Source organism: Talpa europaea (assembly GCF_964194135.1).
Source record: "Talpa europaea genome assembly, chromosome: 8".
Lineage (NCBI taxonomy): Eukaryota > Metazoa > Chordata > Mammalia > Eulipotyphla > Talpidae > Talpa > Talpa europaea.
Window position 1 is genome coordinate 21,460,845 of NC_140075.1, and position 14,714 is coordinate 21,475,558.

At 52.2% G+C, this 14,714-nt stretch overlaps 1 protein-coding gene across 1 annotated transcript in view; it reads left to right on the plus strand.

The window, feature by feature from the left end:
* TMEM266 (transmembrane protein 266) overlaps positions 1-14,714 on the plus strand; it is a gene marked incomplete at its 3' end in the record, with an annotated part of 64,896 nt that overhangs the window by 34,335 nt on the left and 15,847 nt on the right. Inside the window, exon 7 of the mRNA XM_084239878.1 lies at positions 3,682-3,797. Coding sequence (XP_084096004.1) covers positions 3,682-3,797 — 116 coding nt within the window. The remainder of the gene's footprint in view (positions 1-3,681; positions 3,798-14,714) is intronic.

Genomic DNA, 14,714 nt, shown 5'->3' on the forward strand with positions numbered 1-14,714 from the left:
CAGTTAGCATGGGGTGGAGGGAGCAGACTGCAGGCTCTCTGGATGCCACGTTGTCAGGAACCACCTAGATTAAGAGGTCAGTTTCGAGACTACACAGTCATTCCAGCAGAGCTATCATTGTGGCCTGGAGACCAGCCTCAGAAAGGAGCATGCACAGCAAGCCCTGTCATTCTGGAAAGACCAGCTGTATACATCCCAGCTGTTTTTCTTTCTAACTGAAGTAACGTGGCATTATAACATTATAAAAGTTACATGCGTGCATCATTATAAACCAACAAGTGTATATCCTGTCCTTTACCATGCATTTGACCCCTCTTACCCAATTTGCCTGCCTCTCTGCTCCCTTTCCTTAGGTGGCCACTAATTTGGTCTTACAATCTAACAGTTCCTTTTGTTTTATTTAGTTTATTCTTTTGTTTTCTCTATTATCTTTCTCTGTCTGATTTATTGCACTGTCTGATTTATTGTTTATGACTGAGTAGTATTCCATAGTGTAAATACACCACCACCACATCTTTATCCGATCATCTGTTGATGGGTTGTTTCTAACTCTGGCTCTTGTGAATAGTGCTGTTATGAACACGGGGTGCAGATGTCTCTTTGAGTTTGTGTTTTCGTGTTATACACCGTGAGTGTGTCAGTTACAGCTGCCACTTGCTTCCTGGTCCTGTAAATTTACCCATTTGACCTCAAGCCATCTTACCTCTGCATCCACCCAGGACAAGCTGGATGCTCTCCAAGTCTCTCAGCCTGTGAGAGTATTTCTCAGCTGGAGAGTATTTCTGTGGTACTGGGGTTTAGCCACCCATTCACTTGTTGTGGCACATACACCTCCCTGGTCTCTGCCCCCAGAGCACCTGCTCTGCTCTTCAGAAGCACAGGCCACCCTCCCCACTGAGCCACGTCGTCAGAGAGCTGTGCCCTGGCTTGACCAGTGCATGCATTTCCAGAATGTGATCACAGACCAGTGTCCCATCAAACAGGGAGACCTGTTGGGAGGGACCTGGAAGCTTCAGTCATGAAGAATGGCACTGGGTACTGCTGTGGGGAGGCCTGGAAGACAAGGACAAGGGGAGGCATCTGGGATGGAGAGAAGAACCAAGTCACTGGGCTTCAGGGGCCATCCTTGGGCTCCTGAGGATGTGACAAGGAGGCTGAGCCCACCTCAGCCAACTGGGCACAGAGGCCATGTGGTCTCATGGGGCAAGGCATGTCAGGGAGATTAGGACGCCACATAGATGATGGTCTTCAGCTTTATTTTTTTGTTGTTGTTGTTGTTCTTTCTTAAAGCAGTAAAGCCCTTTCTTCCACAGAATCATGGGCAGATATACCCCATGTGAGAAGCTGTTGAGAGTGGAGCTGCTTCAGTTGACTGGAAGTGAGGGGCCCTCAAGCCCACCTCTGCGCTCTCCCTCCTCCCCCAAGGAGCCCGTTTCTAGCACAGGGATAGGCGGCTGAGACCTCTCCACCCGAGTGTGGGTGGCAGGTGAAGCAGTTGTGCGTCAACAGCCAAGGGATGTGAGGTAGAAGGATGGCGACTGGGGTCTCTCACCCCTTGGACTCAGCATCCTCACCCTGTTCCCCACCCCAAGTCCCACCCTGGGGGGTTTGACATGCCATTGGGGAGCCCCTAATCCATCGCTTCATCCAACTAGACTGTGGTTGGACCCATCTTTGGGAGCCCCACAGGAAGACTCTGGGAGGTGACCTGGTCCCTTCCTCTCCTGTGACAGATGGTAAAACCGAGGCCAGGAAAGACGAGGGTCACACAGCAGACCCTGATCTGGGCCAGTGTGGCGCCCAAGACCCTGACACCCAGCAGCACCCCCCACCTGCTTGGGTCTGCTCTTGGCTCCGTCCGTGGGAACATCCTGCCCTTTGGGGCAGGAAGAGCAGCCGCTCTCCTCTGCCAGCCCTGGACAGCTGGACACCCTCACGCAGACGGGGGTGACAGCCCCACTTGAATGCTGTTTCCAGCTGTCCCCCGTTTTTCCTGATACACCAGGCCCTGCTGGGCCACGGGGAGCCTCACGAGAGGACGTGCAGGGTTAAGAATGGGTGTGGATTGGCTGCGCTTGCCCTGACTGCACCGGCTCCAGCCGCCACACATGGAGCAGCCTCTGGGGTCAGGGATGGATCTCAGGGATATGTGGGCTGCCCTCCAGGTTGGACGCAGACAGAAAAATCCTGCTTTCTCTTCTCTGCATGTCCCCTGCAGCTAGACAACATCTGGAGGCCAGGAGGCTGTGGGTGGAGAGTGACCTTTAGAGTGGAACTGTAGAGAGGTCTCGATGACAGTGGCGAGAGAGGCATGTGAGTGTTCCCGAGGAGTCTAGGAGGGCTGGGTCCTGAGTGTGCAGGGCAGAGGCCAGAAGAAGGTCGGGTGTTGATACTAGAGAAGTACCCAGGGGAAGGCCTAGGGGCTGCCTCCAGCCAGGAGGTCATGCCGCCCTTCCACACAGAGTCCAGGTTCTCGCTGCATCTCTGAGTAACAGACTCAGAATAACAGCAACTGCAACAAAACAACAGCTTGTTTTCCTCACATGAAAGTCTGCAGGTGGCCCTCCAGAGCTGATATCACACCCCATAGTCTGCATCCCGGGCTCCTTCTGTTCTGCTGCTCTGTTTCATGTAACCTACTTGCCAGTCGCCTTAGGGGTCAGGGTGACCGCCCCCGTGCCAGCCATCACATCTGCATTCCAGCCGGTGGAAAGTAAGGGAGAAAGAAGAGAAAGAGGCGAAAGGAAGGCCCCAACTTCCTTTTCTTCTTAAACATCTTCGTTGATGCGTAATTCGCACACCATAAAACTTGACCATGAAAAGTACGTAACTCAGTAGTTCTTGCTGAGTTAAGAGTTATTCGAAGAGTTATGGAATCATCTCCCAGATCTCAGTACAAAGCATCTTCATCTTCCAAAAGGGAAAACTGACTTTGCGTTTGCATTCGGGATCATCGGGATCACTCCCCTTCCCCTCAGCCCTAGGCGGCCACTAACTTTTCATCCCTGCAGACTTGCCCGGCCTGGACATTGCGTACAGCTGGAATTATGTCTGTGGGCTTTTGCACCTGCCTTTCTTTCATGGAACAAGTGTTTTCAATGTCCGTTCATGTTGTGACGTAAATCAGCCCTTCATCCCTTTTTACTGTCAAGTAGTATTCCGCCGAGTAGCTCCTCCGCGCTTTCTCCATCCGCTCATCCCTCCATGGGCACGGAGGTTGTCTCCGCTCCGGGCTGCTGTGAGCACTTGTGTGCAAGTTTTCTGTGTGGATGTGAGTTTAATTGCTGGGCCGAGCATTTTGAAGAACTGCCAAGTTGTTTTCCAGAGTGGCCGCCCCATTTTCCGTCTCCAGTGGCCATGTGTGAGAGCGTCTCTCTTCTTCCTCCTCTTCCCGTGCTCACCTTTCAAGAAAGCCTTCTTGAAGTTACGGCATTTCCTTGCAGCCATGGTCCCGGTGGGGGCCACGGGTCACCAAAGCTCAGAGAAGCCTGGAGACCTTACTCCAGGCAGCCGTGTACGCAGACACACATGAAAGGCATCTCTGCCTCTGGATACGTCCACCCCCAGGCCCTCCAGGGACTGCGCCTGGCGTGAAACCCGCTGCTGGCCAGGTGCTGCCATCCACCCCTCCCAGGACAGCCCCCTGCTGCCAAGTTTCTAACTGGGCTGTCTGTCTTCCAGCCTACGTCCTGCCCGTGAAGATGGAGATGGAGGTGGTCATCCAGCAGTACGAGAAGGCCAAGGTCATCCAGGACGAGCAGCTGGAGAGGCTGACACAGATCTGTCAAGAACAAGGGGTAATGTATTGCCACCTTCGGGTCTGTCCCTCCCAGGGCTGGAGACACTGTGGGGCCTGAAGTCATAGGAAGGCAGAGTTCAGGGGTGGCCGGCCAGGGATCTCCCCAAGCCCTTATAGCATATGTGGGGAACCTGAGACCCAGAGGGAAATGAGCTCCCAGCCAAGCATGACTCCTATGCCAGGGTTCTTGTCACTGCCCCACGGTGACCAGCTGGCTCTCCCACCAGCGAGTCACCAGGCATCGGTGTCTTCTCAGCACAGTAGACTCTAAAGCAGGGTGAGGATTCCCTCTGCAGAGGGCTGCTGGGCAACCCCCCTGTGGACCAGGAATCACCCAGGACCCCTGGGGACTGCAAAGAGGTGTGTTCTCTGCCGCTCCCCAGGACCTGGGGTGCAGACTCAGAGACAGGCAACCCTGCAAGACAGGGCTCAGCCAAGCCAAGGGGGACGGGAGCAGCTGGGCCAGAGAGGGTTCACCTGGAACCCCCTCAAGGCCCAGCCTGCCTGCTCTCTTCCCCGCGACGGCAGCCAGGCCACCTTCCTTACCCGCAAGATGTGGGGGCTGCTCCCAAGAGGGACAGACACCCCCTTCTATAGGATTTCAAGGAGGGAGGCTGGGGTGCTTAGGAGATGGGGGGACACAGGGTCCTATAATGAGTTTGCAAAGCCCTGCACAAACCCAGCCCCCAGCCCCGAGGCATGGTGCCCGTTGCACAGGTGGGAGTGCCTCTGGCATTGGCAAGGGGCTAGAAATGTGTGTAGGAGAAAGGACCAGATGATGCCTGTGAACTCCTGTTCTGCCCCAGGGGTTCTGGGAAGAGGCCAGGGCCACTGCCCTGGGCTCCCTGAACCACATAAGATGCACCCCCTTCTGGGCCTTGTTCCCTCCCTGTCCTGCTGCAGTATCAAGTTCTCAGAAGAACTCCCAGGGCCACCGTGCCCTCCTGTCTTGTTGATCTAGTGTCTCCTCCGCCGGGTGTACACGCTGGTGGAGTCACGCATCTCTCTGACAGGCCTCGTGCCGGCCCATCACTTGAGTTTTGGTTGCACGTGCCCTTTGCCCAACTCCTGCCCCTCATGAACTGTGCCTGTTCACTCTGTGTGGGTGTTGGCTTCTCCCCGACACCTGGCACACCTTCCCCACAGTCCCTGCAGCCAGCCTCCGTCCCCCATGGGCCCCGTGCACACTCAGCCATGTGGTTTGCATCTGGGGCTGCTCCTGCCACTGAATTGGGTGCTCCCAAGGACACTGGCCAGCTCCAGTCCCAGCCCAGCACCCTGCTGTGGCTCTTAGAAAATGCCTGTTCAGTGGCTCTCCTGGCTGCTCAGCCCAACCTCTCCAGGAGGGAGGAAGACCCAGAGGGAGCAGAAACCCTGTGGAGCCTCCCCATAAATTGATCCATCATGGAAACACGTCGTCATGGAAACACGCACACAGCGCCTTCACAATCACCCCCCGGGACAACTGTCAGGGACCAACTGTTTTATCTACTTTGGGAAGTCATGGCCTGTCATCTCAGCACATGGTGCTTGCGTAAAGGGCCAGAGGGGACACTGGGGATGCAGCCCCAGGGAGACATTGTTCAGGGAACCCAGGATCAGGGCACTCACTCCGGCCATAGGCCTGGAAGACAGATGTCCGGCCCCTGAGCGGTCAGCATCAGCATCGTCCATCCTCCCATTTGTCAGGCCAGGCAGTCTCCACCGCTGAGACATCGCTGTGCCTGGGCACCAGCCTTCAGGGGCCCAGGACACGACCCTGCCTTAATGAGGCCCTGGGTGGCACGGGCAGCAGCCCAGAGACAGTGGCCATCAGGCGGGAGGGCTGCTCCAGCAGGCACTGTCCGGGGCTTTGCAGGCAGGAGGCCAGGGGAGCAGGGCCACTGGGGGACAGGTAAGGACAGAGGGCTCAGGCAAGGACTGAGCATGGTGGTGTGTTGAGGAATGAGAGGCGATCCAGGCTGTGGCAGTGGGAGCAAGTGGAAGGATTTGGAGGCAGGTGTGGTGAGAGTGGACCAGGGAATCTGGGCTTTATCCCTACAGGAAAGGGGAAGGGGAGTGTTAGATGCAAGAATGGGATCAGCTCAGATTGTTTTTTGTGATATGTAAATCATTTTATTATTTCCAAATATATAGATTTTATAGCTATCTAACATAGCACCTCTTTTTTCATTGATTTGCAAAGCTGTGTATGTTTCGGGAGTACAGTGTCATGCCTCGTATGTGTCTACACCACAGGGCACCCACCACCAAAGTCCTCAGGCCTCTCCCCGGCCCCACCCACCACTTTGTTGTCAGGGTCTAAGAGTTGTCTGTTGTGTTGAGTTTGTTTGATTTGTTTCTTTTTAGCCCACATACAAGTGAAACCACACGGTATTTGTCTTCTCCTTCCGGCTTAATTCCTCTTAGCATCATAACCTCAAGTTCTATCTGTGTTGTTGCAAAAGCCAAGATTTCATCTTTTTTCCCTAGAGCTGAGTAGCCCATTGTGTGTGTACCACATCTTCTTTATCCACTTCCCTGTGGCTGGGGACTTCAGTTGTTTCTCTCTCTTGGCTGTTGTAAATAGTGCTGCAGTGAACACAGTGTATATTTTCAAAGTAGTGTTTTTCGACACCTAAGAGTGGACTTGTTGAATTACATGGCAGTTCTATGTTTTAACTTTTGAGGACTCTTCATACTGTTTTCCATCAAGGCTGCACCAATTTGCATTCAGATTTCATTTTTATTTTTTAAAGATTTATTTATTTATGCATACAAGAGCTGGGGTACGGGCGAGAGATGCGGGGGATGAGAGGATTCACCAGAGACAGAGTGGGGAACAGAACAGGCAGACTGACTGAAGTACACTGCTGAGGGGAGCAGCGGGCAGACAGGAGAGATCTGCTGTGCCATGTGGGTAGCTCCCTGGCCAGGGATCGAACTTGTGCTGCAGTGGCTGTGGATTGCCTCATAGTGTGGTGCTTAATCCCTTGCGCAACCATGAAGGCCCCAGATTTCGTTTTTGATAGATTCTTCAGGGTGTCACTGAGGACCAGCGGGAGGCAGGGTGCTCTGGGAAGACTGCTGGGAAGGCCGCAGCAACCCCCGGGGGCTGAGGCCTAAGTTTGGGATAGAGAGAAGACAGGCAGGGGGAGGGGAATCTTTCTGTTGTGGCACAAGCCCGGCCCCAGCCCATCAGGCTCTCAGGCCACCGTCTGGTAGGTATGGACACTCTGCTTGCTGGAGCTGGCCACGTGAGAGACACAGGCACAGCCGCCTCGCCCTGCACACATTGCCCCCTCCCAGCCAGCCAGAGAGCAGCTTGCCCAGCACTCCCTCACCTTAACAGCACGTGTGCCACATGTCTGGGGGGACACCCTAATGGCACTCCTGCCTCCAGGTTTCCACCATGACCCTGGTCCTGAATCCAGGGGTCCCCATGTTCCTACCACCCCCACATGTGGCTTCCTTCCCAGGGGTCTTGGCTGGAAAGACTCCCTTGGATTCTGCACAGGAAAGAGCCAATAAATAAAGACAGAGTCCCTCTAGGTAGTGACATCTGGAAAAGAGATGTACAGAAACAACCCGTTTTAATTTAAAAAACATCTGAAACCTGTCATCTTGGTTAAGACAGCAAGAAGGACCAGACGGCCGGGGAGTGCCGAGGAGCTGCCAGGGGAGGGGAGCGGGCCAGGCCTGTGGGGCTGCCCCTGCCTGGGGGGAAGGACACACACCTTGTTTCAGCTGCATTTTAAGACCAGATCCGGGACTTGATGGGGCTCCAAACTCCCGTAAGAAAATGAAAGTGCCGCTCCTAGAGCATCGGGAACGGCCAGGCCCTTCGTGAGAAAGGAGCCTGCAAAAGTTAAGAATTCTAGACCCACATTCTGGGGCAGACCTGTGTGCAAAGCCATTCTGGCTGCTTTCTGGCCTGGGGCTTCAGTGCAGCTGGGATTTCTGGTTTTCCTAATCTGAAAAATGGGGCCAGTGATAAATCCTGGCCGGCTGGTTGTGAGATTGCTTAGCCTACAGGCTGGCACGTCACAACAGCTGCCCAGCTGGAGATGCCCCCTGGCCAGTCCATCCCTTCTCCCCCCATGTGCCCATCTTACAGATAAGAAAGCCGAGGCCTGGTGACTTGCCTGGAGCTCGCTGCTCTCAGAGCCGGGAGCGGGTGCCGCTGTCCTGGCGGTGCGCTGCTCTCCCCCGGGCTGCTTGTTCGCGTCCTGTTCTGTGGCATTTCCTGCCCAGCAGAATCAGGTGCTGTCAAAGATTCTCTGACTGCTGGCCCTGCCATCTGCCCCCGCCCCCAGGTCGTAGCCATCTTTGGCAACCACCCCACCCTCTGTCTCCCTGCTGCAATGAATCCTCAGAGCCCAATCCAGCCAAACTGAGCCCTGGAAGCTCCGAGGAACACGGAGAATCTGTTTAAGGGAAACACCCGCCGTATGCTCACCGCGCTCTCTGCCTGGCATGCATAGCTCAGTTGCCAAGTAAAGTAATGCTTCACTCAGCTCTTTTTTAAGCAACTTTAGATTTTTGAAAAAATTTACGAAAATAGTCCAGTGTTTCCATGCACCCAATTTCCCAGACTTTGTTCAAATTTCCTCAGTTTTGTCTCATGTCTTCTGTCTTCCTGGACCCCGCCCCGGGCGCAGTCACACACAGCCAGCTTGTCTCCTCCTTGCCCTCGGGCCTCACCAGTTCTGGCACTGCTCAGGGATTTTGCGGACTGTCCCTCTACTGGGCCTTGTGATGTTCTTGTCGGATGTTTTTCCCATGGTTAGACTGGATTGTGGGCTTGGGGGGAGGAATCCTTCGGAGGTAATGTGCCTCCTCATCACACCCTCTCGAGGGTCCCTCCTCAGCCCTCGGGCTGTCAACGTGGCTGACCACCATGGGCGATGGGTGCTGGCTCTGACCGCCTGCAGTGTGGTGTCAGATCTTCCCACCTTACAACTCTCTCTTTTATTCATCTTAGCTTTTCTAGAAAGTTGTGCCTGACCTTGAGGAGACTCAGGTGAAAGGCCGGTTTCTTGCATGGGTGTCTTCTGGCCTCTGGCGGCTCTGTTTTCAAGGCCTTCCCCAGGGTTCCCAGCACCACCTTGGTGATAGATGAGCAGCCCTTGGAGGATCTGGCACAAACAAATTTGGCAGACAGGGCTCTGAAGCCCAGAGAAGGGGGAGGCATGTCCATATCACACACCCTAGTCTCTGTTTTCCCTTGTGCCACCCTCTTGGCCCCCGTCTCTTCTGACCACTGGGCATACCTCATTTCTAACCAAGTCCTGCTGGAAAAGGGTGTCCAGGGGGACAGTGAGGAGGAGGAGGACACTGTGTGGGCCAGACTGTGGTCTGGTCTCCTGCGACCTACTTCCAGACCACTCACTCCTACCATGGGCGCCTCAGATCCCCCAGTTCAACAGGCTTCTCCTGCAAGGTCCTGTCCGTTCACTTTTATGTGGCTGCATCTGGCCAGGATTTTCTTAGGAGTTCATCTCGCTGTTTCCAGCTGGGTTCCAGAGAGGATGACAGTTACTGTCCTGCAGAGAGTGTCAACGTACCGTCTCTATGTCCTGGCTGCTTCAAAATCAAAGCTGTTTTGGATACAGTGGTTAACTCAGCGCAGTGACAGCATGCTTCCAGGCATCTTACAAACAATTTCTAAGGTTTTACATACATCTGTGCCCAGGATCTTGCTCCCATCCAAAAAGTATCCTGACGTCCCCATCGGCCCTGCTCAGTGCCCTGTAAATCTTGCAAAGACCTTTGGCCCAAAATAATCTGATCCAACCTGGCTCCACAGTCATAGTTCATATCTCCTCCCTGCTGGATCCTTGTGGAAGGACAGAAGGATGTTCTCCTTCCTCAGCACCATTCACCCTGAAATCATTGGCCTGGCTGTGGAATGCAGTCTCAATCTAGGGACTCCCCCTGCAAGGAGGCCAGAGAGATTTGTGAGCCCTGCAGGGCAGCCTCAGACCCCAGGCAGAGGTCAGCTCCTAGGGGAGGAGTCCTGTGGGGGGCAGCCCAGAGGTAGGAGGGGGTCTGCTTACCCAGGGAACTGGCCAGCAGGATTTCAACCTCAGCTTCCCAAATGACTGGTTATCTCCCTTGAATCCCTGCTTTATCTCCCTTTAATTCCTCACTGGGAAAAAAAAAATCAGAGGAAATAAGATTTCTATCATTTGGATATTGTGAGGATCAGATTAAATCAAGTTTTCTATATACATATATATAAGTCTAGCTCACTGGAATATGTCAATGAGCGAGAGAGAGAGAGAAAAAAAATACTGCCAAGTTATCTGTATGATGGTGACCCCTCACAAAGGTACTATTTGATAGTTTCACACACCTCATTTTGATGTTGATGGTCAAAGCTGATTGGCTAGGATTATTTATAATCCGTTCCTTTATAGATGGAACGACTTGCATTTTCTCATGGAAGAGCTGGGAATGGATCTTGGGCTTCAGTGTCCCTTTTCCTATGTCAGATATAGGGGTTCTGTACAAGCTACTCTTAGGATGAGTGACATGAGCTGCTCATCAATAAAGCCCACGAGTGCCAGGAGCCTAACCCAAGGACAGTATGTCACAGCCCAGTGGGGGTTACAGCAGGCAGGGGGGTGAAGGGACTCTGCCCCACAGAGTCACTCAGGCCTCCAGGGCCCTCCCATTTTGGGGTTCCTCCTTCTAAGTCACTGGTGTTTTCTCCCTTCACCAGGAGAAAGAGTGGAGAATCGCGCTGAGAAGCGTTTTGCTGGTCAGGCCTAGAAGCAGTGATAGGGTTTTTTGTAGGTGGGACTCAGTTGCATGGCCATACCTCAGATACCACTTGCTGACAAAGTGGTCTGTGTCCTCAAGAAACAGTCCCTGTAGTCACCAGATGCATGGTGTCCTCTTCTTTCCTTTTCCCCACAGAGGCACAGTCACACTCAGTCTTCCCTGGATGAATATAAGCTTCCCGGGCCGGTCTCCTGAGAAGCTAAGTCATGGGCCTTTCTGGTAGAAGAAGGCAGTGCGGGGAGAGGAGTGTCCTGCTCCTCCACCTCTACCCACTCTACTCTGTACCATGTGTATGGGGATTGCACTTGGTGCTGGCTCATTCCAGAAAGCCCCTTTTTTTCCTGCAGAGGCTGTAAGCCCCCGGCTCAGCACAATTGCCTTTGTTACCTGGATTGTTCAAGATCTCCACTGTGGGAAATGCTGTTTTTTTTTTTTTTTTCTTTAACATGGGAAGTGATTTGTAAAACAGCTGATAGCTTTAATGACAAGCCTATTTAGCTGATAAAATTAGCCATCAGAGGAATAACTTATGTTATCCTTTTGCTATAATTTAAATTTATGGCCCACTACCAGTCATCTTCACAGTGGATGGAAAGGGGCCAAGGTTGAATTCAGCTTCACCCTGTTCCTAAATCATTAGTTTGCAACTGTCTCCTGATTTTTATTGTTACCAACAATGGCAAAACTAATGGAAATAAACATTGGATGCTATCCCAACAGCAGATGGGTTTGAAGGCAGGGCAGTCTGTGCAGACAGCACTAATAGGATGGAAGAAAATTATTGCTATTGCATTAGATACCATCGAGCTTCTGGCCAAAGTGTGCATTGATCAGGCCAAGGCCGTGTCAGTCGTAGTCCACAAACCAGACCATTAAAGGCGGAGATGTGCCGGGTGTGCCGGCCCTGCCGCCCCGAGGGTCTGGCTCGCCTAGGCATGCATTAAAAGCCCAGCCCGATGCATGGGACCTGACTCACTCCAGTAATGCACTGAGGGTTTCCCTGTGGATCCCGGCCAGCCTGACCAGGTTATCTCATCAGAAATACTTAGCTAATGACACGCACTAACTGGGGATGGGGTGTGACTGCACTTCCATGCTTCCCAAGGCCCAGGGTGCTCTTTTTTCCCCACTGGGCCAGTTTGCCAATGGGGAATTCTTCATGTTGTCATCAGAGCCACCATGTACCTCCTCTCCTAGAGGCCCAAGCCTTTGTGCGCCCTAGAGAGCATGGGTGCTGTGTTTCTCCTTATCTGTTTCCAGCAGTGTGACCACCTGCTTGCAAGGTGTGGGGTTTTTTTGTATTGTATCCTTCTTAGGACTCCTTAAGTATCTTGAATTTCTGGGTTGATGTTTTTCATTAGATTTAGAAAGTTCTTGGCCATGGTTTCTTTATTGCTCTGTTCTATCCTTTCATGCTCCTCCTTCTGGAGTTCTAACTGTATACATTAGGCCTTCCGATCATCTCTCTCCTCTCTCTTTCTGCCCCCAACCTTATTCTGTTCTCTCATCCTATCTTTTTTCTTCTGGCCATAAGTTTTTTTTTTTTTCTGTATATATATATATATATATATATATATAAATTTTTAAATTATATATATATAAGATTTATTTATTTATTTTATACAAGAACTGGGGGACAGGCCGGAAGCGCGGGAGGGTGAGAGGATTCACCAGAGCCAGAGCGGGGAGCAGAGCAGGCAGACGGAGTGAAGACACTGCTGAGGGGAGCAGCGGGTGAGGCAGAAAAGGTCTGCTGCGCCATGTGGGGTTCTCCCTGGCCAGCGGGGAATCGAACCAGTGCTGCAGAGGCTGTGGACAGCTTCACAGCGCGGCGCTCAACCGCTGCGCCACCGGGGAGGCCCTTATATATTTTTTACATCTTTTTGTTTTTTGGATCATGCTCAGGAAAATAAGCCAGAAAGAAAAAGAAAAATACCGGATGGTCTCACTCATAGCAGGAATTTAGAAAACGTAAATAAGTGACCAGGAAAAAGACTAATTATAATAAAGTAAAAATCAAAATCAACAAGCAACTATAAACCAGTGGCCGTAAGTTTTGATCCTGTTCCATTGACCTGTTCTCAAGTTCCTCAAGTTCAGTGTGCCTGGCTTCTACTATTTCCAGTCTGCTGTCAAACACACCCAACAATGTCAATTTCAAACATTATCTATTAAGGTTTTAAAAGTTTCATTCAATATCTTTCATAAGTTGTTTCTCCACAGAATTGTACATCCATTTTGTCCATCTCTTCCCCTACATTCTTTAACATATCACTCACAGTTATTTTGAAGTCCTGTCTAAGAACATCTTGATAATTGGTCACCTTTTCCTGCTTTTTTGCATGACTAGTCAGTCTGTTGTGTGCTACACTCTCATGCATTTTAGGGGCTCTGGGCTGTTACCTTCCTCTAAGGTGTCAGCCCTTTGGCAGTGGGGCACTTCAGCAGGGAGGGCCCTCTATCCAGCATCCATGGCTACCTGGCACTTGTACTTCCTTCCCCCCGCAGTGAGGGTCACAGAGCCAGAGTGGAGCTCATCATAGACTCAGAAGACAGCTAGGCCATTTTCCTTATTGAGCACATAATGAAAATAAGGCCCAGGGAGGAAAAGAGACTTACCCAAGGTCAGAGTGAGGGAGGATAATGGACCACGAGCTCAGACTCCTGCCTCCAGCCCTTAGCTTTTCCCCACTTGAGGGACTCCTGCCCTTTCCCAGGTCTGCTGCTATGGAGTTCCCTCTGTTCTGTTTCAGCTAAGTCACTTCCATCTCGCCTATGAGGTTGCAAGTTTCCTGACACAGGCCTGTGGGAATGGAAGCCACAGGCATGGATTCAGGGCCCATCTTTACTTCCTTTTTTTTTTTTTTAAGATTTATTTATTATTTATACAAGCACTGGGTACAGTCAGAAGCATGGGAGGGTGAGAGAATTCCCCAGAGCCAGAGCGGGGAACAGAACAGGGAGACTAACGAAGTACACTGCTGAGGGGAGCAGCGGGTGGCAGGAGAGGTCTGCATGCCATGTGGGACCCTCGCCGGTGGCCAGGGATCGAACCGGCACTGCAGAGGCTGCAGGCAGCTTCGCAGCCCAGCGCTAAACCGCTGCGCCACCAGGGGAGGTCCACATCTTTACTTCTTATGAACCAGAGGGCTCTGCCTGTCCCTGAACATGAACCCCAGTACAGATGACTCCTTCCTACCTGGGGATCTCAGTTCACCACCTGACAAATGTGGCCCTGATGGCCTAGGAGCCTTTGACAGCCCTTCCGTCAACCAGGAAGACACATGTGGCCATGTCCAGCCTGGGGCGGTCAGGAATCAGGCTGAAACATGCTGGCAACCCTTTGTACCATCAGAGGCAATGACCAGAACTGATAGCTACTTGGCCCACCTCCAGTTCCCCAGGAAGGAGTCAGTCATTCTGAGCAGGGCAAGGAAGGACTGAGAACATCTGGTCACTCCAAACTCTCTCGATATGAAACTTGTACATATATGTCCCCCAACAGGTTCCCCTCTTCCTTCATAAGCCATATCCCATGCTAACCCTTTCACCTCCTAAATTGTTCTTGTATCCTTCCTCTTATAGCCACTGCCACAGTCTGCTCCTTGGCCCAAATTCTGGTCCCCTCTGGCCTGGGTGGCTGCAGCAACCTCCCTGCTGGTATTCACTTACGCATCCTGGCCTCATTTTCCATCCAGCTGTTCTCTGTTCTACAGTCAACACCGTGTTTTCAAAATGCTCATCAAAATCATCACCCTGTCCCCTCCACCACTCCATTCAAACGACTTCATTGTTTCTTGTAGCTCTTTAAATAAATCTGAGTCTTTAAAACAGTTCACTGTGTCTGCAAGTGTCTGCCTGGTATGGCCTTGCAGACTTCCCAGCCCCCTCTTACCTGCCAGTCCTCTGCCTCTCAGACACACACCTCCTCTGCCACAAGTGCTACCCAGAGCCGGGCCTTGTGACTCTCACAGGACATTTGTTCCTACTGCAGCAGACAGCCCCCTCCCCTGCTAGGGCCACCCAGGACTTACCTCCAAGCTGAGAGAGCACATTTTGTCCCAAAATGCATGATAGAAGTATAACGTGGCCCTCACCAAACTTGACCTGACTTCTTAGTGAATAAGTGTGTGATTGAATGAATGAA